Genomic DNA, 27,236 nt, shown 5'->3' on the forward strand with positions numbered 1-27,236 from the left:
CTTGTAGTTTTGTTTATAAATCGCAATCTGGGTCAGGTGACATAATTTGAAAGCTTATTCTATTGCCAAAATGTCTAGCTAAGTTCTAAAATACAATCTTAATTTTAGGCTTTCAAAAGGCACTTCAGACAACAGATTTGTAATTTTGGTGTGCATAGAATGGAGTCATGAGTGCATTCAAGTGTGTGTTCCGTGGCTAATGTTCTTCACAATACAACAAACAGGCTAATTTACTTTTTACTTAATTGTAGAATCATAGTGAAGACATCAACTATGAAATAACACATGGAATTCTATACTAACCAGAAAAGTGTTAAACAAATCAAAATATATTTTATATTTCAGATTCTTCAAAGTAGCAACTCCTTGCCTTGATGACAGCTTTGCACACTCTTGGCATTCTCTCAACCACCTTCATGATGTAGTCACCTGGAATGCTTTTCCAACAGTCTTGAAGGAATTCCCACAAATGCTGAGCACTTGTTGGCCGCTTTTCCTTCACTCTGCGATCCAACTCATCCCAAACCAACTCAATTGGGTTGAGGTCAGGTGATTGTGGAGGCCAGGTCATCTGACACAGCACTCCATCCCTCTTCTTCTTGGTCAAATAGCCCTTACGGGTGTGTTTTGGGTCATTATCCAATTAAAAAACAAATGACAGTCCCGCTAAGGGCAAACCAAATGGGATGGCATCTCGCTGCAGATTTCTGTGGTAGCCATGCTGGTTAAGTGCTCCTTGAATTCTAAATAGATTGCTGACAGTGTCACCAGAAAAGCACCATCACACCACCACCTCCATGCTTCATGGTGGTAACCACACATGCAGAGATCATCCGTTCACCTACTCTGCGTCTCACAAAGACATGGCGGTTGGAACCAAAAATCTACATTTTGGACTTGTCAGACCAAAGGACAGATTTCCACCGGTCTAATGTCCATTGCTAGTGTTTCTTGGCTCAAGCAATTCTCTTCTTCTTATTGGTGTCCTTTAGTAGTGCTTTCTTTGCAGAAATTTGACCATGAAGTCCTTATTCACACAGTCTCCTCTGAACAGTTGATGTGTATGTTACTTGAACTCTGAAGCATTTATTTGGGCTGGAATCTGAGGTGCAGTTAATTGCCCATTTCTGAGGCAGGTAATAAATGAACTTATCCTCTGCAGCAGAGGTAACTCTGGGTCTTCCTTTCTTGTGGCAGTCCTCATGAGAGCCTTAGTTTCATCACGGCACTTGATGGTTTCTGCACTTGAAAAAACTTTCAGTTCTTAGTTTTCCGCATTGACTGACCTTCAAGTCTTAAAGTAATGATGGACTGTCATATCTCTTTGCTTATTTGAGCTATTCTTGTCATAATATGGTCTTGGTCTTTTACCAAATAGGGCTATCTTCTGTATACCACCCCCACCTTGTCACAACACAACTGATTGGCTCAAACACATTAAGAAAAATATATTCCACAAATTAGCTTTTAACAAGGCACACCTGTTAATTGAAATGCATTCCTGGTGACTACCTTGAAGCTGGTTGAGAGAATGCCAAGAGTGTGCAAAGCTGTCATCAAGGCAAAGATTGGCTACTTTAAAGAATCTCAAATATAAAATATTCTACAATGTAGAAAATAGTAAAAAAATATATAAAAAAAAACTTGAATGAGTAGGTGTGTCCAAACTTTTGACATGCACACAGTGCCTTCGGAAAGTATTCAGACCCCTTGACCGTCCCAGCTCTGCGGATTTTTCATTAGCTCACTTGTTTTGGTATTGCATATATGTAGCTTGTTTTTGGTAGCAGGTTCAGGAATGGCTGAAAAATTGCAATATTTACCTGGGGCTAACTCTGCAAATAGCACTGCTAGGTGATTTGAAAAGTCGTAGTTAATTGAAAAATAAAATAATTAATATGGCAAAAATATATTTTTTAAATTTACTATCTGGAGAAAATATGAGAACAAAGGTTCAGAACTTTTGTGAAACATCACAGCACAGTTGAAAGATATATGGCAATTAGAAGTCAAAAATGATCTTCAGAAATAGATGGGAGGGGTTGAGGGTAGCTGAAGGATGGGACTAAAAACAAACAAACATTTCACATTCGGTCATCTTTGTATGTAGAAGCCTAAGTATTGTACATTAGTTTACTCCAATTAGACCCAGCGCTTCAAGCCAAGCCTCCTCCACCCTCTCTCACGCTCTTCCTACCTGCATAATTTCAGTCGCATCTCATGCCCTCATGCCCTACACTTGTCTGTCCATTGCAGATGTAAACTATAGTTTGCCCACTCCATAGCAAGTGACTCTAGCTGCTCTGATCGGTGAAGTAATTTAATGTTGAGCTAATGTAAAAGATGTAGATTTCAGATGTTTTAGAAAAGAACGATATAAACCGGTACTTTTTGGGAGTTTGAACCGGTTCAGAACTTTTATTTTGCAGGTTGCAATAGTGAAACGGAACGGGAAAAAAAGTGGTTCCGTTCAGAACGAAAAGATTGGAAAATCATTTTGGTTCCAACCCCTGGTCAAAAACCGTACCTCACTGTGAAGTGGAGAATCTGAACTCTGACGTCATGTATAGCATGTTACTTTATAGCCACTGCATTCCAATTTAGTTGCTTATCAATTACAAAATCTGCCATTTTCAACCCATATAAGGGCTGAGTGGAAAGGGCTACAGGTCTTCTGTAATGTTTCTTTTATGTTTATCCCAAATCTTTAGAGTCTGGTTCCAAGCCTGGGAAACCACCATTCTTTGAGCAACGGCGCTGTGATGAGGACTTCATCACACAACCCAACATATCTCCCGAAGACTCAGTGGAACATTACCCAAATTCTGATGGTCCAGAGGAACCAGGCACATCCCAGCTCACGTCTACAGAGGTGTTTAGCACAGAGCAGCACCGGCCAGCCGAGGATGAGGACTCACTAGAGCTAGTGATGGTGAAGGATGAGAAAAAGGAAGAGCTGGATCAGACCACGGCCCAAGCAGGACTTGACCAGTTTGTCATGGATGAGACTGATGGGCAGCTGTGGACCTCTGTGGATCCAGGCAGACACACTGATGGCCACCCAGATTTCTCATTTCATGCCACAGAGGAGTACTCTCAGAATATATCAATTTTCCCATCTCAAAGTGTGCTGCCATCTGTTCCTACTATGACAGATGATGTATGGCCATTGCTTCCCTCTTCTATAGGGAAACCACATGCTGACATGCTCAATGCAGCAGCACACATGAAAAGACATGTCAGGACATTGGCTGACGAGACTAGACAACAGATGCCAGAAGGACAGAGCAGTGAGATGCTGAACTCAAATAATGATGGAAATAGTTTAGCTCTACAGCCAAGGCAGCATCAGCACAGGGCTTCAGAAGCAACAGTGAGAATGAGTGAGTGCATGACAGGGTCAAACATGGCCACCACCTCCACATTCTCTGGATACAGCCTGAGTCGCAGTAGTTTTAACATGGTGAAGAGAATGAGGACTCAGTGGAGGTCGGGCGGCACCACTGAGAGGCGTTTCAGCTGCACCTTCTGTGGGAAGAGCTTCCAGCGTTTCAGCCAGCTCAAAGTACACCTCCGGAGTCACACCGGAGAGAAACCGTACACCTGCGAACAGTGTGGCAGGAGTTTCACCAAGCAGTGCAACCTGATCAGACATGCTGTGGTCCACAGCGGGGAGAAGCCCTACGAGTGCACACAGTGTGGGAAATGCTTCACCCAGCGCTCCAGTATGAAGTCACATCAGAGAACTCACATAGGAGAGAGTCCAGTGTCTCAACATGTGGTACCTGCATACCCTGGGGATCAACACACAGGTTTAATGTTGTCTCAGACGAAATGGAGCAAATAAAACATAATTGTATAGTTTTTTTGGTAACATTTTCTATGTGATAATGTGGGAAGAAGTTAGAGACATTTCTACACGCTTTTCCTCCAAACTGATTTGTGAACTGGTTTTCATGTTTGACTGTTCGTCACATTGATTGGAACAAACAATTGATTTACTACTGGTAACATCAATCATAAAAAAACATTCCATAGAACATGCTTATGATACATTTGAATGTATTTAAAGACTGTCAATCTGCGCTTTTAGATAAAGAACATACTGTATATAGGAGCCATTTTCGTATGTGTTGACTTGTTACTGTTTGTCTATCCGGGATGTAATTTCTTGCCACATGGGGCAGTCTCATCAAGTCAGGTTAATACCTTAACTTGATTTCTTAATTTATAGTTTGAAGTTACTCTGCTACCTTAAAATCTTACATTATATCAACTCAGCTAGGCAATCAAATATGTTTCAGTGTAATAGCTTACGTCTTGCATGTACAGTACCAGTCAATATTTTGGACACCTGCTCATTTCAAGGGTTTATATTTACTTTTACTACATTGTAGAATAATAGTCATCAAAACTATGAAGTGACTCATATGAAATCATGTAGTAACCAAAAAAAAGTCTTGAATCCAAATATATTTAGCCTTGATGACAGCTTTGCACATGCTTGGCATTCTCTCAACCAGCTTCACCTGGAATGCTTTTCCAACAGTCTTGAAGGAGTTCCCACATGCAGAGCACTTGTTGGCTGCTTTTCCCCCACTCTGCGGTCCAACTCATCACTAATCATCTCAATTGGATTGAGGTCGGGTGATAGTGGAGGTCAGGTCATCTGATGCAGCACGTCATCACTCTCCTTCTGGGTAAAATAGCCCTTACACAGCCTGGAGGTGTGTTTTGGGTCATTGTCCTGTTGAAAAACAAATGATAGTCCCACTAAGCGCAAACCAGATGGGATGGCGTATCACTGCAGAATGTTGTGGTAGCCATGCTGGTTAAGTGTTCCTTGAATTCTAAATAAATCAGTGTCATCAGCAAAGCACCATCTCACCTCCTCCTCCATGCTTCACGGTGGGAACCACACGTGGAGATCATCTGTTCACCTACTCTGCCTCTCACAAAGACACGGAGGTTGAAACAAAAATCTAAAATTTGGACTCATCAGACCAAAATACAGATTTCCACCGGTCTAATGTCCATTGCCCGTGTTTCTTGGCCCAAGCAAGACTTCTTATTGGTGTCCTTTAGTAGTGATTTCTTTGCAGCAATTCAACCATGAAGGCCTGACTCACACAGTCTCCTCTGAACAGTTGATGTTGAGATGTGTCTGTTACTTGAACTCTGTGAAGCATTTATTTGGGCTGCAATTTCTGAGGCTGGTAACTCTAATGAACTTATCCTCTACATCAGAGGTAACTCTGGGTCTTCCTTTCCTGTGGCGGCGCTCATGAGAGCTAGTTTGATCATAGCGCTTGATGGATTTTGCAACTGCACTTGAAGAAACTTTCAAAGTTCTTAATTTTCCGTATTGACTGATCTTCGTGTCTTTAAAGTAATGATGGACTGTCATTTCTCTTTGCTTATTTGAGCAAATAGAAATAGACTTGGTCTTTTACCAAATAGGGCTATCTTCTGTATACCACCCATATCTTGTCACAACACAATTGATTGGCTCAAATGCATTTAGGAAAGAAATTCCACAAATGAACTTTAACAAGGCACACCTGTTAATTGAAAAATTGAAAGTATTTCAGGTGACTATTTCAAGAAGCTGGTTGAGAGAATGTTCAACGCTGTGATCTTAGCAAAGAGTGGCTACTTTGAAGCATCTAAAATGTATATTTTGATTCAACACTTTTCTTTGGTTGCTACATGATTCCATGTCTTCACTATTATTCTACAATGTAAAAAATATTTCTGGAAACCTTGCACTTTTGACTGGTACTGTATGTTCACGCAACTTTACATTTGACATTTGGGCAACTACAATTTTCCTGTGTAATTTGTCTAAACTGACACCACTAGAACTGTAAAACTGGCTGAATCAAAGATCATTAGCTACTGTAGATAATAAGTGGATTGCTATGATTAGTAGTTTGAATAATGTACTGGTTCATTGATTTGCCAATAAACAGAGGCAGAGATAATAGGGGAGATATACAGAATTATACAAACAACGGGTCCAATCCTGGATGCCGATGGGTTAAAACTGCATTCCAGCTGGTGTCTATTTAGGTGATAATGACCAAGAAGCCGGTGTTTGAAATCAACATATTCAAATAATGATTGACATTTTCATTAAATGTTATTTTGATTGTATTCATACTATTTCATCCCTCCGCAAGATATAGTCCCGACACAAATCTAGGGATGCTACTCAAGCAAGTTCTATTGGTTTGGTTACCAGAGACTCGACCCAGTTGTTCAGTCTTTTTGTTCTCTGTCTATGGACGCGACCCAGTCATTGTAAATGTTCCATTGCCATACTGGCTGGGAACATTGTTATCCCTTGCTTGTCATCTATTGATAGTTCTTTGAATATATCCTTAAAAAGGATATTGATTCATGATTTTGACTGGGTTGCGCAGTTAGATGGAACAGAGTAAATGCGTATTTTAACGTCATAGATTTAGCCGGGGGTAATTTGTGGAATAGACACGGGCTGGAATGCGGTTTTAACCAATCTGCATTCAGGATTAGACACACCCATTGTATAATCCACAAATTACCACCCACTACGGCTTGGAGTTTGAAATACCTATTTACTGTTCCTACTCACTGCAATCCACCGTCTCATCTGCCCAACCGAGCAATTTATAATCTTGATCCTCACTGTAAAAAAGCATTTTTCTCCCCTTTCTTTTAGACTAGCATTTGGTTTTCAATGGCGGAGATTTGTATAAACCTTTCTGTCCATCTCTCTGGCCTTTGCAACATTGTTTTAATTAACGTGCCAGGACGAGATATGGCGCTTTCAAGACAACTGGGTCATATCATGACTTCGGTGTTCTTTATGTCAGAAAGTCAGAGCTCTAGGAAGAAGCCTATAATTCCGAGTTGGATGACTGTTGAACAAGGAAAAAAATCCCAGTTGAAGCTTGTTTTTTCTCCAGATGTTCTGAACGTGGCGATAGGTTCCTCAGACAAACTGCATCATTTAAGGATTATATACAAAGAAATGTCAATAGAAAAACCGGTCAAACGAAATGCATCTAGATTGCAGTCTTTTCAGTTTAAGTGATTGTGTTAGCTGTGTAGTTAGCTAGCTCCTCTGAGCAGTGTGCCAACGAGAGAGCGCATTTTCAATGCCAGGCGAAATTGCGCATCATTAGCCCATTACCTGCATCCATAGACATTAAAAACAGATGTATCATGTATTCATATAAATGTATGGTAAGTGATTCAGGCCTACAAAAGTATTCACCCCCCTTGGGATTTTTACTGTTTTGTTGCCTTACAACCTGGAATTAAAATAGATTTTGGGGGGGGGGTTTGTATAATTTCATTTACAAAACATGCCTACCACTTTGAAGATGCAAAATATTTTTTGTGAAACAAACAAGAAATAAATAAAAAAACAGAACTATTCACCCCCCAAAGTCAATACTTTGTCGAGCCACCCTTTGCAGCAATTACAGCTACAAGTCTCTTGGGGTATGTCTCTATAAATTTGGCACATCTAGCCACTGAGATTTTTGCTCAGTTTTTTGGCAAAACTGGTCCAGCTCCTTCAAGTTGGATGGGTTCTGCTGGTGTACAGCACTCTTTAAATCATACCCTAGATTCTCAATTGGATTGAGGTCTGGGCTTTGACTTGGCCATTCCAAGACATTTTAATGTTTCCCCTTGAACCACACAAGTGTTGCTTTAGCAGAATGCTTAGTGTCATTGGAAGGTGAACCTCCGTCTCAGTCTCAAATCTCTGGAAGACTGTAACAGGTTTCCCTCAAGAATTTCCCTGTATTTAGCACCATCCATCATTCCTTCAATTCTGACCAGTTTCCCAGTCCCTGCCGATGAAAAACATCACCCCTTCACGATGCTGCCACCACCATGCTTCACTGTGGGGATGGTGTTCTTTGGGTGATGAGAGGTGTTGGGTTTTAGTATCATCTGACCAGAGTACCTTCTTCCATATGTTTGGGGAGTCTCCCACATGCCTTTTGGAAAACACCAAACATGTTTGCTTGTTTTTTTCTGCCCTATCTTCCGTAAAGCCCAGCTCTGTGGAGTGTACAGCTTAAAGTGGTCCTATGGACAGATACTCTAATCTCTGCTGTGGAACTTTGCAGTTCCTTCAGGATTATCTTCTGTCTCTTTGTTGACTCTCTGATTAACAGTGAGTTAACAGCCTTGTTCAGGGACAGAACGACATATTTTTACCTTGTCAGCTCGGGGATTCGATCTTGCAACCTTTTGGATACCAGTTCAACGCTCTAACCGCTAGGCTACCTGCCGCCCCAGCATTGAAGGTCCCTAAGAACACAGTGGCCTCCATCATTCTTAAATGGAAGAAGTTTGGAACCACCAAGACTATTCCTAGAGCTGGCCGCCTGGCCAAACTGAGCAATTGGCCGGAGAATGGCCTTGGTCAGGGAGGTGACCAAGAACCCGATGATCACTCTGGCAGAGCTCTAGAGTTTCTTTGGGGAGATGGGAGAACTTTCCATAAGGATAACCATCTCTGCAGCACTCCACCAATCAGGCCTTTATGGTAGAGTGGCCAGACGGAGGCCACTCCTCAGTAAAAGGCACATGACAGGGAGACTGGTCAGGATCAATGGAAAAATGAAAGGCGCAAAGTACAGAGAGATCCTTGATGAAAACCTGCTCAGGACCTCAGACTGCGTCTAAGATTCACCTTCCAACAGGACAATGACCATAAGCACACAGCCAAGACAACGTACGAGTGACTTCGGGATAAGTTTCTGAATGTCCTTGAGTGGCCCAGCCAGAGCCTGGACTTGAATCGCTGCCAAATGTGTTTCAACAATGTACTGAACAAACAAAGGGTTTGAATACTTATGTAAATGTTATACTTTTGTTTTGTCATTATAGGGTATTGTGTGTAGATGGGAGGCTGGACTATTTAATCAATGTTATAATAAGGCTGTAATAAATGTGGAAAAGTCAAGGGGTCCGAATACTTTCCGAATGCACCGTGTGCCTATTTCTCAAATCAATATGGATAATAGGGCTTTGTTTGAGTCCTATTTAGAAATGAGGTAGCCTAATCAAATCAAATGTATTTATATAGCCCTTCTTACATCAGCTGATATATCAAAGTGCTGTACAGAAACCCAGCCTAAAACCCCAAACAGCAAGCAATGCAGGTGTAGAAGGACGGTTGCTAGGAAAAACTTCCTAGGAAGAAACCTAGAGAGGAACCAGGCTATGAGGGGTGGCCACTCCTCTTCTGGCTGTGCTGAGTGGAGATTATAACAGAACATGGCCACGATGTTCAAATGTTCATAAATGACCAGCATGGTCAAATAATAATCACAGTAGTTGTCGAGGGTGCAACAAGTCAGCACCTCAGGAGTAAATGTCAGTTGGCTTTTCATAGCTGATCATTGAGAGCATCTCTACCACTCCTGCTGTCTCTAGAGAGTTGAAAACAGCAGGTCTGGGACAGGTGCACGTCCGGTGAACAGGTCAGGGTTCCATATCCGCAGGCAGAACAGTTGAAACTGGAGCAGCAGCACAGCCTGATGGACTGGGGACAGCAAGGAGTCATCATGCCAGGTAGCCCCAAGGCATGGTCCTAGGGCTCAGGTCCTGAGAGGGAGAGAGAATTCTTAAATTCACACAGGACACCGGATAAGACAGGAGAAATACTCCAGATATAACAGACTGACCCTAGCCCCCAGACACAAACTACTGCAACATAAATACTGGAGGCTGAGACCGGAGGGGTCAGGAGACACTGTGGCCCCATCCAATGATACCCCCGGACAGGGCCAAACAGGCAGGATATAACCCCACCCACTTTGTCAAAGCACAGCCCCCACACCACTAGAGGGATATCTTCAACCACCAACTTTCCATCCTGAGAAGAGGCCAAAATATGTTGAAAAGACGACTATGCCCGACTTCTAACATAACTTTGGTTTTGGTTGAAAAGACAGATTTTTCATGTCGCTGAAAAGACACCTATAAAAGACGTCTACGGCCCGTTTCGATTGAAACGACATGCAAATAACATAATTTCAGTGTACTTGTAGCCTATACACATGGACCAAGTAACTAAAAAAATAGTCACATTTTGTCAAATTAACGATCCCACCACTCATTACATTACTCCAGTATTTGCACAAAACATTCAGTCAAAGAATACTACAGTTGAAGTCGGAGATTTACATACACATAGGTTGGAGTCATTAAAACTCGTTTTTCAACCACTCCACACATTTCTTGTTAACAAACTATATATTTGCCAAGTCGGTTAGGACATTTTTCCAACAGATTTTTCCAACAATGGTTTACAGACAGATTATTTCACTTATAATTCACTGTATCACAATTCCAGTGGGTCAGAAGTAGAGGTCGACCGATTATGATTTTTCAACGCCGATACCGGTTATTGGAGGACCAAAGAAAGCCGATACGGATTAATTGGACGACTTATTTATTTGTAATAATGACAATTACAACAATACTGAATGAACACTTATTTTAACTTAATATAATACATCAAAATCAATTTAGCCTCAAATAAATAATAAAACGTTCAATTTGGTTTAAATCATGCAAAAACAATGTGTTGGAGAAGAAAGTAAAAGTGCAATATGTGCCATGTAAAAAAAACGTTTAAGTTCCTTGCTCAGAACATGAGAACATATGAAAGCTGGTGGTTCCTTTTAACATGAGTCTTCAATTTCCCCAGGTAAGAAGTTTTAGGTTGTAGTTATTATAGGACTATTTCACTCTATACCATTTGTATTTCATATACCTTTGACTATTGGATGTTCTAAAGTGTTATAGGCATGTTAGTATTGCTAGTGTAACAGTATAGCTTCCGTCACTCTCCTCGCCCCGAACCAGGAACACATCGACAACAGCCACCCTCGAAGCATCGTTACCCATCGCTTGCAGAGCAAGGGGAACAACTACTCCAAGTCTCAGAGTGAGTGACGTCGCTGACGGAAACGCTATTACGGTTACACCAGCCTAATCTCGGGAGTTGATAGGCTTGAAGTCATAAACAGCTCAATGCTTGAAGCATTGCGAAGAGCTGCTAGATTCAAACAGCACTTTTATGCGTTTTGCCAGCAGCTCTTCGCAATGCTTCAAGCATTGAGCTGTTTCTGACTTCAAGCCGATCAACTCCCGAGATTAGGCTAGTGTAACCGATGTGAAATGGCTAGTTTGGCTGGTGTAACCGATGTGAAATGGCTTGCGGGGTGCGCGCTAATAGCGTTTCAATCGGTGACGTCACTCGCTCTGAGACTTGGAGTAGTTTTCCCCTTGCTCTGCAAGGGCTGCGGCTTTTGTGGAGCGATGGGTATCAATGCTTCGAGGGTGGCTGTTATTTTGAGGCGAGGAGGACGGACGGAAGGGGCGGAAGCTATACTGTTACACTAGCAATACTGCTGCCTACCATCGCTCAGTCAGACTGCTCTATCAAATCACAGACTTAATTATAACATAAAAACACACAGAAATACGAGCCTTTGGTCATTAATATGGTCGAATCCGGAAACTATCATTTCGAACCATTCCTTATTTTATCAAACGGGTGGCATCCCTAAATCTAAATATTGCTGTTACATTGTACAACCTTCAATGTTGTGTCATAATTACGTAAAATTCTGGCAAATTAGTTCGTAACGAGCCAGGCAGCCCAAATTGTTGCATACACCTCGACTCTGCGTGCAATGAACGCAAGAGAAGTGACAATTTCACCTGGTTAATATTGCCTGCTATCCTGGATTTCTTTTAGCTAAATATGCAGGTTTAAAAATATATACTTCTGTGTATTGATTTTAAGAAAGGCATTGATGTTTATGGTTAGGTACAGTTTTGCAACAATTGTGCTTTTTTCGCAAATGCGCATTTGTTAAATTATCCCCCATTTGGCGAAGTGGGCTGTCTTTGTAAGGAAGAAATAGTCTTCACACAGTTTGCAACGAGCCAGGCGGCCCAAACTGCTGCATATACCCTGACTCTGTTGCAAGAGACTAGTTAAAATACATTTATGTTAGCAGGCAATATTAACTAAATATGCAGGGATTAAAAAATATACTTGTGTATTGATTTTGAGAAAGGCATTGATGTTTATGGTTAGGTACACGTTGGAGCAAAGACAGTCCTTTTTCGCAAATGCGCACCACATTGATTAAATGCAATGCAGGACACGCTAGATAAACTAGTAAAATCATCAACCATGTGTAGTTAACAAGTGATTATGGTTGATTGATTGATTGTTTTTTTATAAGATAAATTTAAGCTAGCTAGCAACTTACCTTGGCTTCTTACTGCATTCGCGTAACAGGCAGGCTCCTTGTGGAGTGCAATTTAAGACAGGTGGTTAGAGCGTTGGACTAGTTAACCGTAAGGTTGCAAGATTGAATCCCTGAGCTGACAAGGTAAAAATCTGTCGTTTTGCCCCTGAACAAGGCAGTTAATCCACCGTTCTTAGGCCGTCATTGAAAATAAGAATGTGTTCTTAACTGACTTGCCTAGTTAAATAAAGGTGTAAAAAAAAAAGACCAAGTTTTCATAACAATCGTAAATCGAAATCGGCCATTCCGATTAATCGGGCGACCTCTAGTCAGAAGTTCACATACACTAAGTTGATTGTGCCTTTAAACAGCTTGGAAAATTCCAGAAAATGTCATGGCTTTAGAAGCTTCTGATAGGCTAATTGACATAATTTGAGTCAATTGGAGGTGTACCTGCAGATGGATTTCAAGGCCTACCTTCAACCTCAGTGCCTCTTTGCTTGACATCATTGGAAAATCAAAAGAAATCAGTCAAGGCCTCAGAAAATAATTGTAGACTTCCACAAGTCTGGTTCATCCTTGGGAACAATTTCCAAATGCCTGAAAGTACCACATTCATCTGTACAAACTATAGTGCGCAAGTATAAACACCATGGGACCACGTCATACCGCTCAGGAAGGAGATGCGTTCTGTCTCCTAGAGATGAACGTACTTCGGTGTGAAAAGTGCAAATCAATCCCAGAACAACAGCAAAGGACCTTGTGAAGATGCTGGAGGAAACCGGTACAATAGTATCTATATCCACAATAAAAACGAGTCCTATATCGACATAACCTGAAAGACCACTCAGCAAGGAAGAGGCCACTGCTCCAAAACCGCCATAAAAAAAGGCAGATTATGGTTTGCAACTGCACATGGGGACAAAGATTGTACTTTTTGGAGAAATGTCTTCTGGTCTGATAAAACAACAATAGAACTGTTTGGCCATAATGGCCATCGTTATGGTTTGGAGGAAAAGGGGGAGGCTTGCAAGCCGAAGAACACCATTCCAACCGTGACGCATGGGTGTGGCAGCATAATGTTGTGGGGGTGCTTTGCTGTGCTTAACAAAATAGATGGCTTCATGAGGAAGGAAAATTATGTGGATATATTGAAGCAACATCTCAAGACATCAGTCAGGAAGTTAAAGATTGGTCGCAAATGGGTCTTCCAAATGGACAATGACCCCAAGCATACTTCCAAAGTTATGGCAAAATGGCTTAAGGACAACAGAGTCAAGGTATTGAAGTGGCCATCACAAAGCCCTGACCTCAATCCTATAGAACATGTGTAGTCAGAACTGAAAAATTGTGTGCGAGCAAGGCGGCCTACAAACCTGACTCAGTTACACCAGCTCTGTCAGGAGGAATGGGCCAAAATTCACCAAGTTAAACAATTTAAAGGGTATGCTACCAAATACCAATTGAGTGTATGTAAACTTCTGACCCACTGGGAATGTGATGAAAGAAATAAAAGCTGAAATCGCCTCGCTGTTTATATTGAATAAATTAGCCTATAATTGAATTACAATCAGAAACCCCGATTTTAGTCAATACCATAGACCAAATGCTATTGAAATGACGAAGAAACCCCGCAAATAACCCAATTTACAATTGTTTGTAGTCGTAAAATCAGGAACATAATAATGACACAATTCCCAGAAAATAGCCTTAATTAAAGGTCCAAGCGTTTCTCCGGTGAGATTCTCCAGCTGCAAACACAGTCTCGCAATCAATTCGTGCATATATGTACAAAATGCATTTTAGCAAATTTCGTGCGTTTTTCTTAATTCGTGCGAAAAAACACACATTTAACCAGTAGGCTACACACATGCCTTTAGACGCGACAGTTTATATTTCATTTTTGTTCTTCTTAATGGCTAATTCAACGTTATGAATATAGATAAATGTTTGCGCGAATTGAATGTGAGGCTGGGCTGCACCCAGAGTCTCGGGGTGCGCTTGAACATTGGCATCAGACACTGAAGTCTATGCTACGTAAATATGGTTTGGAATCTGAGAAGGATTGGGATGAGGGAGTTCCTCTAGTTTTGTTTGCTGCTCGTGAAACTGTACAGGAGTTCCTAGGGTTCTGCCCGGCTGAACTAGTGTTTGGTCACACAGTGGGAGAACCAATGAAAGTCCTTAAAGAACCGTTTTTGTCCCAAGAGTTGTGTGCGGGAGATGAGCATGTGTTGGATTACGTTAGTTGCATTCGTGAGCGCCTACATCAAGCCTGTGCTCTCGCAAAGGAAGCTCCGTCTTCCTCACAGAGGAGTATGAAAAGACACTATGATAAACAGGCTTTTTCTCGTCCACTACAGCCAGGTGACCAAGTATTGGTGTTATTGCCTGTTCCAGGACCTTCACTGTCAGCTCGTTTCTCTGGTCCTTATTTCATTGAAAATAAATTAAGTGAAACTGATTATGTGCTTCAAACTCCTGATAGAAAACGCCAGTCTCGTGTGTGCCACATTAACATGTGAATTCCAAGTATAATTATTTTAAATGTGCTAGCCAGGTATGCCCTGGGTTTGGTAATTTAGCGTTAAATATCTAGGATATGTGTGAACTAGTTTTGTCCTTTTAACATTAAAACATCCGGAATCTGTGTGAACTAGTTCATTTTGTATTTTGTATGATGTCGTTTTCCAACTTCACCGCAATGTTTTTTTTAGTATCTTATTCAATACCCCGTCCAGCTGGTGGCGGTAATGCAATATTAACATTGAATGCCAACCGCTGTTAAACCCCATCGAAGAAGTACGTCAGGCGTTGAAAGGAAGTGCAATTGAGGACGAACATAGCGTTACCACTTACGTTGTTGCCAGTTATAAATATCTACGGATTTAGTGCACATTCGCATCGAAATTGTATACTTTTCCTCACACAGAGAATACAAAACTGTAATTTGGGCTGAACAACATGGCGCAGTTGGTATCCATTATGGAGGTTTTAGCTAAAGCAGCTGTAGCAGAAATTAACAAACGTGTTGATGATAGCTGTGCAGTTATACGTTTGGAAATTACCCAAAGCCAGCGAGATATTGATGTACTGAAAAGGAAGTGTCAAATGATGGAGAGCGAGCTGAAGAAGACACGAGGACAAGTCAGGAAAAAAGGTAGATGTGTATGATCATTTTATGCTTCCGTTTGAAAACTCGGCTAGTCGAACCAGTGCCCTCACGTTTTCCCATAAGACCTTCGCTTGAAAAACAAGAAGTGGCAATAGTACCGTTTGTCCATTTTGGACGCCGTAATCAGTATACACTTCCTCAAAATAGTTCGAATGAATCTAAGAATAAATGTAATCAATATTTACGTTTTTGCCAAAGTTCTGTTGCGCAATTTTACATCTAAGATGTTGGCAGTATTTTTCAATTTAAAACAAAATTACATTAGTTTTTAAAATTTTTATTAACAAATCAATCGAGGAAATACATGTTGAAACACGTGTGTATGTATGTGTGTGTATATATATATATATAATGACAATTGGGCTAGGGGTTACAATATCACATGGCACAAGGACCTTAGGGACATACACTTAAATCTTTTCTTTTTTTTGTTAGAGTATTTAATTGTCTTACAAAAAGAAATGTAACTGTATTTTAAGGTAAGAATGTGGTTTTTGTAAATTTGCATTTGTGAATATAAAATTTGGCCAAAAGAATAATGAAATGAGTTACATAAAATTGTTTAAACTTATTTCTATTGTTGGTAAAATATCCAAGCAGTACATCTCTCCACAATAATGTAAAATATTCACAAATGTGTTCAATTATAAATCTACTGAGTGTCTTGCCACAGTTTCCTTACGAACACAATGCCAAAAAAATGCAACACTGTTTCTGGGTGGTCATTTGAGTTTGTTTTCCTTAAACTTCTTCACATAGTAGTGGTTGGCAGGATATTATTTATGAAATGTTTTAAAGGAAACGTCCTTAATTTAGTGAACAGTTAGGTATGTGTGTGGCAACATCCAAACTTTTTTCCAACAAATATTATCAATAAAAACTTTCCAATAAGGCATTGCATAAGGTATAGATAGATACAACATCCTGCTGAAACAAGGTTTGTATCGCTCTGTTGTTGAATGGACCAAAAGAGAAACAACTCCTTCCTACTTATGAGTCAACAGGGTTAATGGAAGGTAGGCTCTGAGGGTCAGGTCTCGACACTTTCCTGAGTAATAAAGCAACACCTGAGGGAAGTGCAAAACAAACAAAGTCAATGTCATAAGATGTACGAACTCTACCGAACTGTTTTGGTTGGGAAGCAAGCCTATACCTTTATTCATGTTTACAGAAAATTGCAACCCTACCATTACCCATGTTCACACTGAGCTGCACTGGGGTTGGACAGCATGTTTGTGTAGAGCAAGACACTTTGGGGCCAGCACAAGATACAGCTCGGAAATCATGTACATTCAGGGATGAGAAATGTGTTGTACTCCAAATGGTGTCTGTGTTTGGAAGATTATTGGTGGCCATAGACTTAATCTCTGGCCTAACACCAATACCAATTTCTCCTCAAGACCGGCTTCTCGTGTATTATCACTTAATCAAACAATCCCAAAACTATGGATGCTCCTCTGAAGTACAATAATTAATTGGTAATTTTAAATGTGTATTTTACCATATTTAGACATCTTGTGTTTTAGTCAAGTCAATTACAGTTGACTTGACATAGGTTGGAGTCATTAACTCGTTTTTCAACCACTCCACAAATTTCCTGTTAACAAACTATAGTTTTGACAAGTCGGTTAGGACATATGCACAAAGTATGACACAAGTAATGTTTCCAACAATTATTTACAGACATGATTTCACTATCACAATTCCAGTGGGTCAGAAGTTTACATACACTTGATTGACTGTGCCTTTTAAATAGCTTGGAAAATTACAGAAAATGTCATGCCATTTGGAGCTTCTGATAAATTATGTCAATTAGCCTGAGTCAATTGGAGGTGTACCTGTGGATGTATTTCAAGAGCTAACTTCAAACTCAATGCCTCTTTGCTTGACATCATGGGAAAATCAAAAGAAATCAGCCAAGACCTCAGAAAAAAAATTGTAGACCTCCACACGTCTGGTTAATCCTTGGGAGCAATTTCAAAATGCCTGAAGGTACCACGCGTACTATTGTTTGTACAGATGAACAAGTATAAACACCATGGGACCGCGCAGCCGTCATACCGCTCGGGGAAGAGATGCGTTCTGTCTCCTAGAGTTGAAGGTATTTTGGTGCAAAAAGTGCAAATGAATCCCAGAACAGCAAAGAACCTTGTGAAGATGCTGGAGGAAACCGGTACAAAGTATCTATATACACAGTAAAATGAGTCCTGTATCGACAACCTGAAAGGCTGCTCAGCAAGGAAGAAGCCACTGCTCCAAAACCGCCATAAAGGCAGACTACGGTTTGCAACTACACATGGGGACAAAGATTGTACTTTTTGGAGAAATATCCTCTGGTCTGATGAAACAAAAATATAACTGTTTGGCCATAATGACCATCGTTATGTTTGGAGGAAAAAGGGGGAGGCTTGCAAACCGATGAACACCATCCCAACTGTGACGCATGGGTGTGGCAGCATCATGTTGTGGGGGTGCTTTGCTGCAGGAGGGACTGGTGCACTTCACAAAATAGATGGGAGTCATGAGGGGGGGAAATTATGTGGATATATTGAAGCAACATCTCAAGACATCAGTCAGGAATGGGTCTTCCAAATGGACAATGACCCATAAGCATACTTTAAAAAAAAGACAAAGTCAAGGTATTGGAGTGGCCATCACAATGCCCTGACCTCAATCCCATAGAAAATCTGTGGGCAGAACTGAAAAGCCGTGTGTGAGCAAGGAGGCCTACAAACCTGACTCAGTTACACCAGCTCTGTAAGGAGGAATGAGCCAAAACTCACCAAACTTATTGTGGGAAGCTTGTGGAAGGCTACCCAAAACGTTTGACCCAAGTTAAAAAATGTAAAGGCAATGCTACCAAATACTAATTGAGTGTATGTAAACTTCTGACCCACTGGGAATGTGATGAAAAATAAAAGCTGAAATAAATAATTCTCTACTAATTCTGATATTTCACATTCTTAAAATAAAGTGGTGATCCCAACTGACCTAAACATGGAATTTTTACTAGGATTAAATGTCAGGAATTGTGAAAAACCGAGTTTAAATGTATGTAAATCTCTGACTTCAACTGTATATGCACTGAACTTGTGATGCTTTAAGTGCACTGTTTGACGAAATATTTAAGACAAAAGACTAGATGGGGTCTGACCATAATTGATTTGATTATGCTGGGTGTGTTAAACAACCATCTGGGATTTGTTTTGGAGAAACAACCCCTATTCCCCCAACCCTTGTTCTCTTTACGTGACACGGGTATGTATCACATGCACTTGACCAATGGGGCCTGACCTACAGCATATCATAATTATCAGTAAATTGTTTATAACTCCGACACTGATACGTAACACAAAATGGATGCAGATGGTGTGATAAACTCCAATTGGGGAATGTTTGGTTGCTCAGGAGGTGGAGCTAAGTCATGTGTGAAATAAATGGCTAGTTGTGGAAAATACTGGAGATCAAGAAAAATGTAAGGAGCAAGCTCTGCATGCGTATTATGTGTGCCAAACGGGTGCTGTTAGATTAAAATATATTTCTGACCATTTGGAACAATACTAAATAAATTAAGCGTACCAGAGTAACCATTTTTGGCCCTTTGTTACAGCAAAGACTAAAACAGTCGACATGCAATTGTAGACATGGAACGGTTTATTCAAGGGTCGCTTTATTTTAAAACTTAAATGGTTGATTTGCATTTCAACTAAGGAATGACATGAACAAATTATTGATTGATACTGTAGCCTATATAAGTATTGATAGGCCTAAGTAAATTAGTATTCGGACTAAACAGGATGTGCTCTTAGGCCCTCAGCTTGGTGGTTATACAAGGCTTATATACATACTAAGCCTACCAATGGCACTACTTAATGATAGTAGTAATAAACAATGAGGTAAACAAGGAGGGTTTATTATAAATACACATTTCTGACCAGTTGGAACAGTGTAAACACTAAGTAAGTAACATCAGAGGCTGTTATAATGAGACATTCTGAAGCCTTTACAGCATAGCAAATATTAACAAACAGCCAAATTTGTGAAATTGTTTCTGACGTGGTTGTGTGAGGCTTGGTGCTCATGGAATCAGTAGGCTATTAAACAAATCCACAGGCAACACAAGCAGGCGCAGTCTTATTTCTGTAGATATTACAGCCTTATTCCAAAATTAATTAGTCCCCCCCTCAATCTACACAATACCCCATAATAATGGCAAAGCAAAAACAGGTTTAGGAATTTTGCAAATGTATTAGAAATAAAAATCACATTTACATATGTATTCAGACCCTTTACTCAGCACCTTGGAGTGATTACAGCCTCTGCAACAAGCTTGGCACACCTGTATTTTGGGGAGTTTCTCGCATTTCTCTGCAGATCTTCTCAAGCTCTATCAGGTTGGATGGGGAGTGTTGCTGCACAGCTATTTTAATGTCTCTCCAGTCTGGGCTCTGGCTGGGCTCTGGCTGGGCCACTGAAGGACATTGAGACTTGTGTGCTTAAGGTTCTTGTCCTGTTGGAAGGTGAACCGTCGCCCCAGTCTGAAGTCCTGAGCGCCCTGGAGCAGGTTTTTGTCAAGGATCCCCCTCTACTTTCCTCTGTTCATCTTTCCCTCAGTCCCTGCCACTGGAAAAACATCCCCACAGCAAGGTGCTGCCACCACCATGCTTCACTGTAGAGATGGTGCCAGGTGTCCTCCAGATGTGACGCTTGGCATTCAGGCCAAAGGGTAAAATCTTGGTTTCATCAAACCAGATAATGCAGTTTCTCATGGTCTGAGAGTCTTTAGGTGCCTTTTGGCAAACTCCAAGCAGGCGGTCAAGCATTTAACTGAAGAATGGCTTCCGTCTGGCCACTACCTTAATTAAAGGCTTGATTGGTGGAGCACGGCAAATATGGTTGTCCTTCTGGAAGGTTCTCCCATCTCCACAGAATAACTCTGGAGCTGGTCTGGTCACCTCTCTGACCAAGGCCCATGTCCCCCGATTGCTCAGTTTGGCCGGGCAGCCAGCTCTAGGAAGTCTTGGTGGTTCCAAACTTCCATTTAAGAATGCCGCCTGGTGCCGCCCAGGGGCTGTCTGAGGGCTCGATGAAGTCTGCCCACTTGCATGTCCAACACAGCCTTGTCTGCTGCCTCCTGGTGTGCCAGCAGGATACGGCAGGGATGGGGTCGATCTCATGCTGCACCAGATGAGTCTGACCCACCTCTTCCTCACTCAGCAACGCTGTCTCTGAATTCAAACAGCAACTGCCACAACCATTCCTGCTGCTTTGGGTCAAGACCAACACAGTTCCTCCCTCACTGCAGACAATGACCTCTCCTCTCTCATCTGGGGTTGCTGGGCTGGGGGCGCGCGGCCCAGGCTCACAGAGGGCTGTGTCGTGGAGGTAGCTGGGGGAATGTGACAGGGGGGCTGGGCAAATGTCACACACAGATGTGGGGGAGGGGGGGCAGCCATGAGTCTGCTGCTTTAACCCAACAAACCCTTTACTCCAACAGTTATGTGAATGTGACATTGGGGGCGGGGGGGGGGCATGGTGACTACCGGCACTCCCTGGAAGCTCAGTGTGCCCCCATGTAAGTCTACTTGGCAGCCTGTGCTCCTAAGAAAGTCCAACCCCAGGATACAAGGGTCCTGCACAGCCGCCACCCACACAGGATGACACACAGTCCTGCCCCCTACTGTCAGTCATTATTCCCTTCCCTTTCATGGGTGCCAGCTCACCTGTGACTGTGCAGAGCTGCACAGTTGTGGGCTCACACTGAGTCCAACCTGGCACAAATATCTGGCCTCAACAGGGTTACTGTGGAACCAGTGTCCACCAGGGCGGAGCAGGGCACCCCCTCCACAGTGACAGGAACATGACAGAAGTCCCCAACACAGGTCCGGCCCAGCACAACAACGGGCTCCGTCCGCTTGCCCTCGTCTGCTTCTGGGGGAAGTGGAGCCTTGCTTCCCCGTCTGTGCTGGTGGGCACCTCCTGCGTCTATTACTCAGTTCGGAGCGCAGTAGCCCGGGCTGTACACACTGTCCATAGCGCCTCCTCAGTGCTCCGATTAAAGCACCATAATAACGTCTGTCCTCGGGGCTAATCAATATCAAACAGGCCAGAGCATCATCAGTGAGGCATGAAGCCAACTTCAGTGCCCTATCCTCATTCGACCCCCACCCCCCATAAAATTAGCTAACCGTTCAAAACTGAGCCTGAAAATCCGCCTTACCGGAATATTTCGGGGTCTTAACAGATACGGACGCAGCCGGGAACTGGGCGCCTCCATGTTTGTTTACATTCTGAGCCCCAGATTCCTCATCCCGCCGCGTCGACGGCACCCCTTCGGCCCGTCCACCAGAATCCGCGCGAAGCACAGTCGATGAGGCACCCATGCCACAAGAATGGAAGACCCATAGTTACATCTGCTGCAGAGGAAAAGTTCATCTGAGTTTCCAGCCTCAGAAATGGGCAATTGTCTGCACCTCAGATTGCAGGCCAAATAAATGCCTCAGAGTTCAAGTAACATACACATCTCAACAGGACACCAATAAGATGAAGAGATTTGAGCAATGGACGTTAGACCCTGTGGAAATCTGTCTTTTGGCCTGATTAGTCCAAATTTGAGATTTTTGGTTCCAACCGCCGTGTCTTTGTGAGACACAGAGTAGGTGAATGGCTGATCTCGGCATGTGTGGTTCCCACCGTGAAGCATGGAGGTGGTGTGGGGGTGCTTTGCTGGTGACAATGGCAGTGATTTTAGAATTCAAGGCACACTTAACCAGCATGGCTACCACAGCATTCTGCAGCGATAAGCCTGTCCCACTATGCGCAAACGGGACAATGACAGGACAGTGAACCAACACAGACTGTGTAAGGGCTAATTGACCAAGAAGGAGAGGGATGGATTGCTGCATCAGATGACCTGGCCTCCACATTCACCCGACCTCAACGCAATTGAGAGGTTTTAGGATGAGTTGTACCGCAGAGTGAAGAGAAAGGAGCCAACGAGTGCTCAGCATATGGGAACTCCTTCAAGACTGTTGGAAAAGCATTCCAGGCGACTACCACATGAAGGTAGTTAAGAGAATTCCAAGAGTGTGCAAAGCTGTCATCTTGGCAGAGTGGCTACTTTGAAGAATCTCATATGAAATATATTTTAATTTAACACTTTTCGTTGCTACATGATTCCATATGTGTTATTTCATCATTTTGATGTCTTCACTATTATTCTACCATGTAGAAATAGTACAAATAAAGACACCCTTGAATGAGTAGGTATCCACACTTTTGACCGGTTCTGTACATCTGCATGTTTTTTTAATTTGTGCAACAGTATCTTCTAAATCAAACATGAATACGCGAAGCAAGAATGTTAGCTACAAGAAGTAGCTAAGAGAACGTTCAATGTAGCCAAAGATTATAGGGTCCACTAGGAAATACTTTTTAGCACTTCACAATAACTCCTCCCTAGCATTTTCATTTGTCATGTCAAACACTGTATTCGAAGTGCCCACTATTCTAACTATAGAATTTGAATAATCATTATATTTCCATGACTCCCAACAGTTCACACAAGTGTTTCTCTCTAAATGGCAGTTGCAACATTTGGTTAAAAATAAGGTCTAGATTGTTTGCCCATATCATGCAGCCCTACGTGCGGAAATGATCTCGAATGAGTGCAGAAATGTATGAAAATGCTGAAAAAAAAATATTTTGGGTTGAAGCTGATTTGAAAAACCAGTTGAAATCACTTAGAATGTATGTGTTTCCACTCTAGGGTCGGCCACACACAACTCATGAAGCACATTTTTTACTTTTATTTAAAAACAAATATACCATCATACCGTAAAAATGACATGATACATTTGCCTAATAAAAAATCAAATGCTGTGTAATGATATTTTGGCCACATCGCCAAGCCATAAATTTAGTTGGTTTTCCTCTCCTCACTTTTCTTAGACTATTAAGTCCAGGGCTGTTTTCTCATCTCATAACTCCACTGCTGCCTCCGCCACATTGTTCTCAACAACAATATTGCTGGCTAACTTTGCTATTATACACATAGCAACATGGTCTAGGGAAAGGTGCCAATTAAACAGCGTGCTGATTCAGAACCACAGACAGGGACCTCTATCCAACGTGGGAGAAAGTGTGTTTGTTATAAACCAATATTATTATTATTATTTTAGTGTTGCACTATTTTTTCTTATGTAATATAACCATATACAATTTCAGTAGCATGTCTTAGGGTAATGGACTGTGCCAACCCATGGCCTCCAATGGATCAGTCCACTCAGACAGGCACAAATCAGACCGGTGTCTTGTAAACCATGATTATTTATATATTTTTTGCTACTGTTCGACTAAAGAAGGCTTGGTCTAACAGCAGCCTGTCGACCAAACAATCGACCAGTTTTATGGGGTCAGCCCTAAACTAATTTCTCATTCCTGGATTGAGGTAAGTTTTCTGAGCCATGTCTCATACTGGCCCCTCAGTGTCTTGATCTACACAGTTATGCTGTCTGACCCCAGTGCAGCTCGGTGTAAACAAGCGTAACGTAGGGTCGGAATCTTCTGGCAATTAATCAATGATAAATTTGTTGCACATGCAAAACCCAAGTGTGTGTGTATGAATAGCCATAATATTTGACTGAATACAATTATTTTGCTGTTCTTTACACCATGGCATCAGAGGGATCTTCATATCCAGTCAAGATTGTTTTGAACAAGCAGAAGAGTAAATCACAGTGGAGAGATGGAGAGATGGCTGTTGAAGAGGACTCTCAACCCCAGGTGTGACATCACCTTTTACAATTACAGAGTCCTGACCTCTTGGATCAATTCTGTTATTGGAATATTAGCTTTTGTGTGATTCATGGGAACGAGAAGTGTTAAATATGGTGTGTCCAGAATGATAACCTCAGTCCCTTGTTACAGCCTACAGATGTAGAGCAGAGAGCAGAGACTGAACCCATACTGATCAAAGATGAAGAGACCGCAGAGGATGTGTGGAAGACTGACCCTCAGGAAGAGCTCAGGATCACTGGAGAGGGTGGGTGTGACCATAAGTGATACTGACTGCTCTGTCTGTGAAAGTGTGGATATGGTGGTATGCCCGTTCCAAGTTGCTACATTGGTGTTTTATGTTCTGGCATATGGAGTGCACGTACATACTCAGTCAATTCTAAAGCATCCATGTTTTGCAACTGTTAAGGGTCTTTTGTAATGTTTATTTTATGTTTGTCCCAAATCTTTATAGAGTCTGGTTCCAAGCCTGGGCAACCACCATCCTTTGAGCAACGGCACTTTGATGAGGACTTCATCACACAACCCAACATATCTCCTGAAGACTCAGTGGAACATTACCCCAATTCTGATGGTCCAAAGGAACCAGGCACACCCCGGCTCACATCTACAGAGGTGTTTAGCACAGAGCAGCACCAGCCAGCCGAGGATGAGGACTCGCTAGAACAAGTGATGGTGAAGGATGAGAAAAGGGAGCTGGATCAGACCACGGCCCTGGAAGGACCTGACCAGTTTGTCATGGATGAGACTGATGGGCAGCTGTGGACCTCTGTGGATCCAGATAGAGACACTGACCCTGATGGCCACCCAGATTTCTCCTTTCATGCCATAGAGGAGTACTCTCAGAATATCTCAATTTTCCCATCTCATAGTGGGCTGCCATCCCTACCTACTTTGACAGATGATGTAGGACCATCCCTTCACTCTATAGGGAAACCACATGCTAACATGTTCAGTGCAGCAGCACACATGAAAAGACATGTCAGGACATTGGCTGATGAGACTAGACAACAGATGCCAGAAGGACAGAGCAGCGAGACACTGAACTCTAATAATGATGGAAATAGTTTAGCTCTACAGCCAAGGCAGCTTCAGCACAGTGCTTCAGAAGCAACAGTGAGAATGAGTGAGTGCATGACAGGGTCAAACATGGCCACCACCTCCACCTTCTCTGGGTACAGCCTGAGTCGAAGTAGTTTTAACATGGTGAAGAGAATGAGGACTCAGTGGAGGTCAGGCGGCACCACAGGAGAGAAACCGTACACCTGCGAACAGTGTGGCAGGAGTTTCCCCAAGCAGTACAACCTGATCAGACATGCTGTGGTCCACAGCGGGGAGAAGCCCTACAAGTGCTCACAGTGTGGGAAATGCTTCACCCAGCGCTCCAGTATGAAGTCACATCAGAGAACTCACATAGGAGAGAGTCCGGTGTCTCAATATGGGGTAGCCCCATACCCTGGGGATCCACACGCAAGTTTAATGTTGTCTCAGACCAGATGGAACAAATAAAACATGGCATAGCTTGTCTAACACTTTCTGTGAAAATGGGGTACAGCAGGTGTTTTAAGACATTTTGACATGCTTTTCCTCCTAATTGATTTGTGAAATGGTTTTCATGTTTGACTGTTGACAACTCCACAGTTTTATTTGAACAACCTATTTACAACTTAATCAGTCAAAAGTTGTTTAATCAAATGTAGAAAGAAATAGTCAACCCTGCGCATTTAGATAAAGAAAACGTATAGTAGCCATTTTAGTATGTGTTGTCTACTTAAACAAACACTATTCAACACTGTTCAAGTCAGGTTAATAACTCAACTTTATTTCTTGAATTATATTTTTTGAAAGTTATATTGCAAGGCAATAAAATATTTCAGTTCAACAGTTTACATGGTAATGTACAGTGCCTTCAGAAAGTATTCATACCCCTTGACTTTTTACAGCTTGAATTTAAAATGGATTAAATTAATATTTGTTGTCACTTGCTTTTCACATAATAACCCTTAATGTCAAAGTGGAATCTTATATTTAGAAATGTATACAAATTAATTAAAAATGAAAAGCTGAAATGTCCTCAGTCATTAAGTATTCAACCCCTTTGTTAGGGCAAGCCTAAATAAGTTCAAGAGTAAACATTTTCTTAACAAGTTGCATGGACTCACTGTGTGCAATAAGTGTTTAACATTATTATTATTATTTTTAATGACTATTTAATCTCTGTACCCCACAGGTAGTTTTGTGTGGGGTACAGTCAATCAGTGAATTTCAAACACAGATTGAACAACAGACCAGGGAGGTTTTCTAATGCCTTGCAGAGAAGGGCACCTATTGGTAGATGGGTAAAACAAAGCAGACATTGAATATAATTTTGAGCATGGTGAAGTTATTAAATTCCACTTTGGATGGTGTACCAATACACCCGAGTCACAACAAAGATACAGGCGTCCTTCCTGACTTAGTTGCTGCAGAGGAAGGAAACCGCTCTGGGATTTCACCATGAGGCCAATGGTGACTTTAAAATGGCTGTGATAAGAGAGAACTGAGGATGGATCAACAACATTGTAGTTACTCCACAATACTAACCTAATTGACAGTGGGATAACAAGGAAACTGTACAGATGAACAATGTTCCAAAACATGAATCCTGTTTGTAACAAGACACTAAAGTGCTTACTAAGAAGCCAATGAATGTTCCTGAGTGGCCGAGTTATAGTTTTGACTAAAATGTACATGAAAATCAAAACCAAGACCTGAAAATGGTTGTCTAGCAATAATCAACAACCAATTTGACAGTTTATTATTTTCATAATTCTGTAATGTGCAGAATCCAGGTGTGGATAGAGACATTGATCAATGAGATTACAACCTATATTCACCCACTCAAAAAAGTGTTGTTATCACTATGCTTTCAACCATCTAAAAGCACATCCAAATTCCAATGGAAAAACTGTCTGATTTTTGGTTTAGTTCTTACCCAAATGTCT

The 27,236-nt window shown here is 41.8% G+C and overlaps 2 protein-coding genes across 6 annotated transcripts in view; both read left to right on the forward strand.

Moving 5' to 3' along the window:
* Positions 1-27,236, forward strand: part of LOC124041695 (zinc finger and SCAN domain-containing protein 2-like) — a 77,972-nt gene that overhangs the window by 26,053 nt on the left and 24,683 nt on the right. For 2 of the 5 annotated variants that reach the window (XM_046359585.1, XM_046359582.1), the window contains exon 4: positions 2,712-4,502. The exons of 2 other annotated variants lie outside the window; for them this stretch is intronic. In XM_046359585.1, coding sequence (XP_046215541.1) covers positions 2,712-3,847 — 1,136 coding nt within the window. In that variant the 3' untranslated portion in view covers positions 3,848-4,502. Of the gene's footprint in view, positions 1-2,711; positions 4,503-27,236 lie in introns of those variants that run through there. One more of the 5 variants, XM_046359581.1, reaches the window with a different exon arrangement.
* On the forward strand, positions 15,069-26,627 carry LOC124041697 (zinc finger protein 572-like). Its single transcript, XM_046359590.1, has 4 exons — positions 15,069-15,441; positions 24,140-24,240; positions 24,385-24,499; positions 24,707-26,627. Exons 1-4 carry the CDS (start codon positions 15,246-15,248, stop codon positions 25,759-25,761), a joined length of 1,467 nt encoding a protein of 488 aa, XP_046215546.1. The 5' UTR covers positions 15,069-15,245; the 3' UTR covers positions 25,762-26,627.

This window comes from Oncorhynchus gorbuscha, linkage group LG08 (genome assembly GCF_021184085.1).
Source record: "Oncorhynchus gorbuscha isolate QuinsamMale2020 ecotype Even-year linkage group LG08, OgorEven_v1.0, whole genome shotgun sequence".
Taxonomy (NCBI): domain Eukaryota; kingdom Metazoa; phylum Chordata; class Actinopteri; order Salmoniformes; family Salmonidae; genus Oncorhynchus; species Oncorhynchus gorbuscha.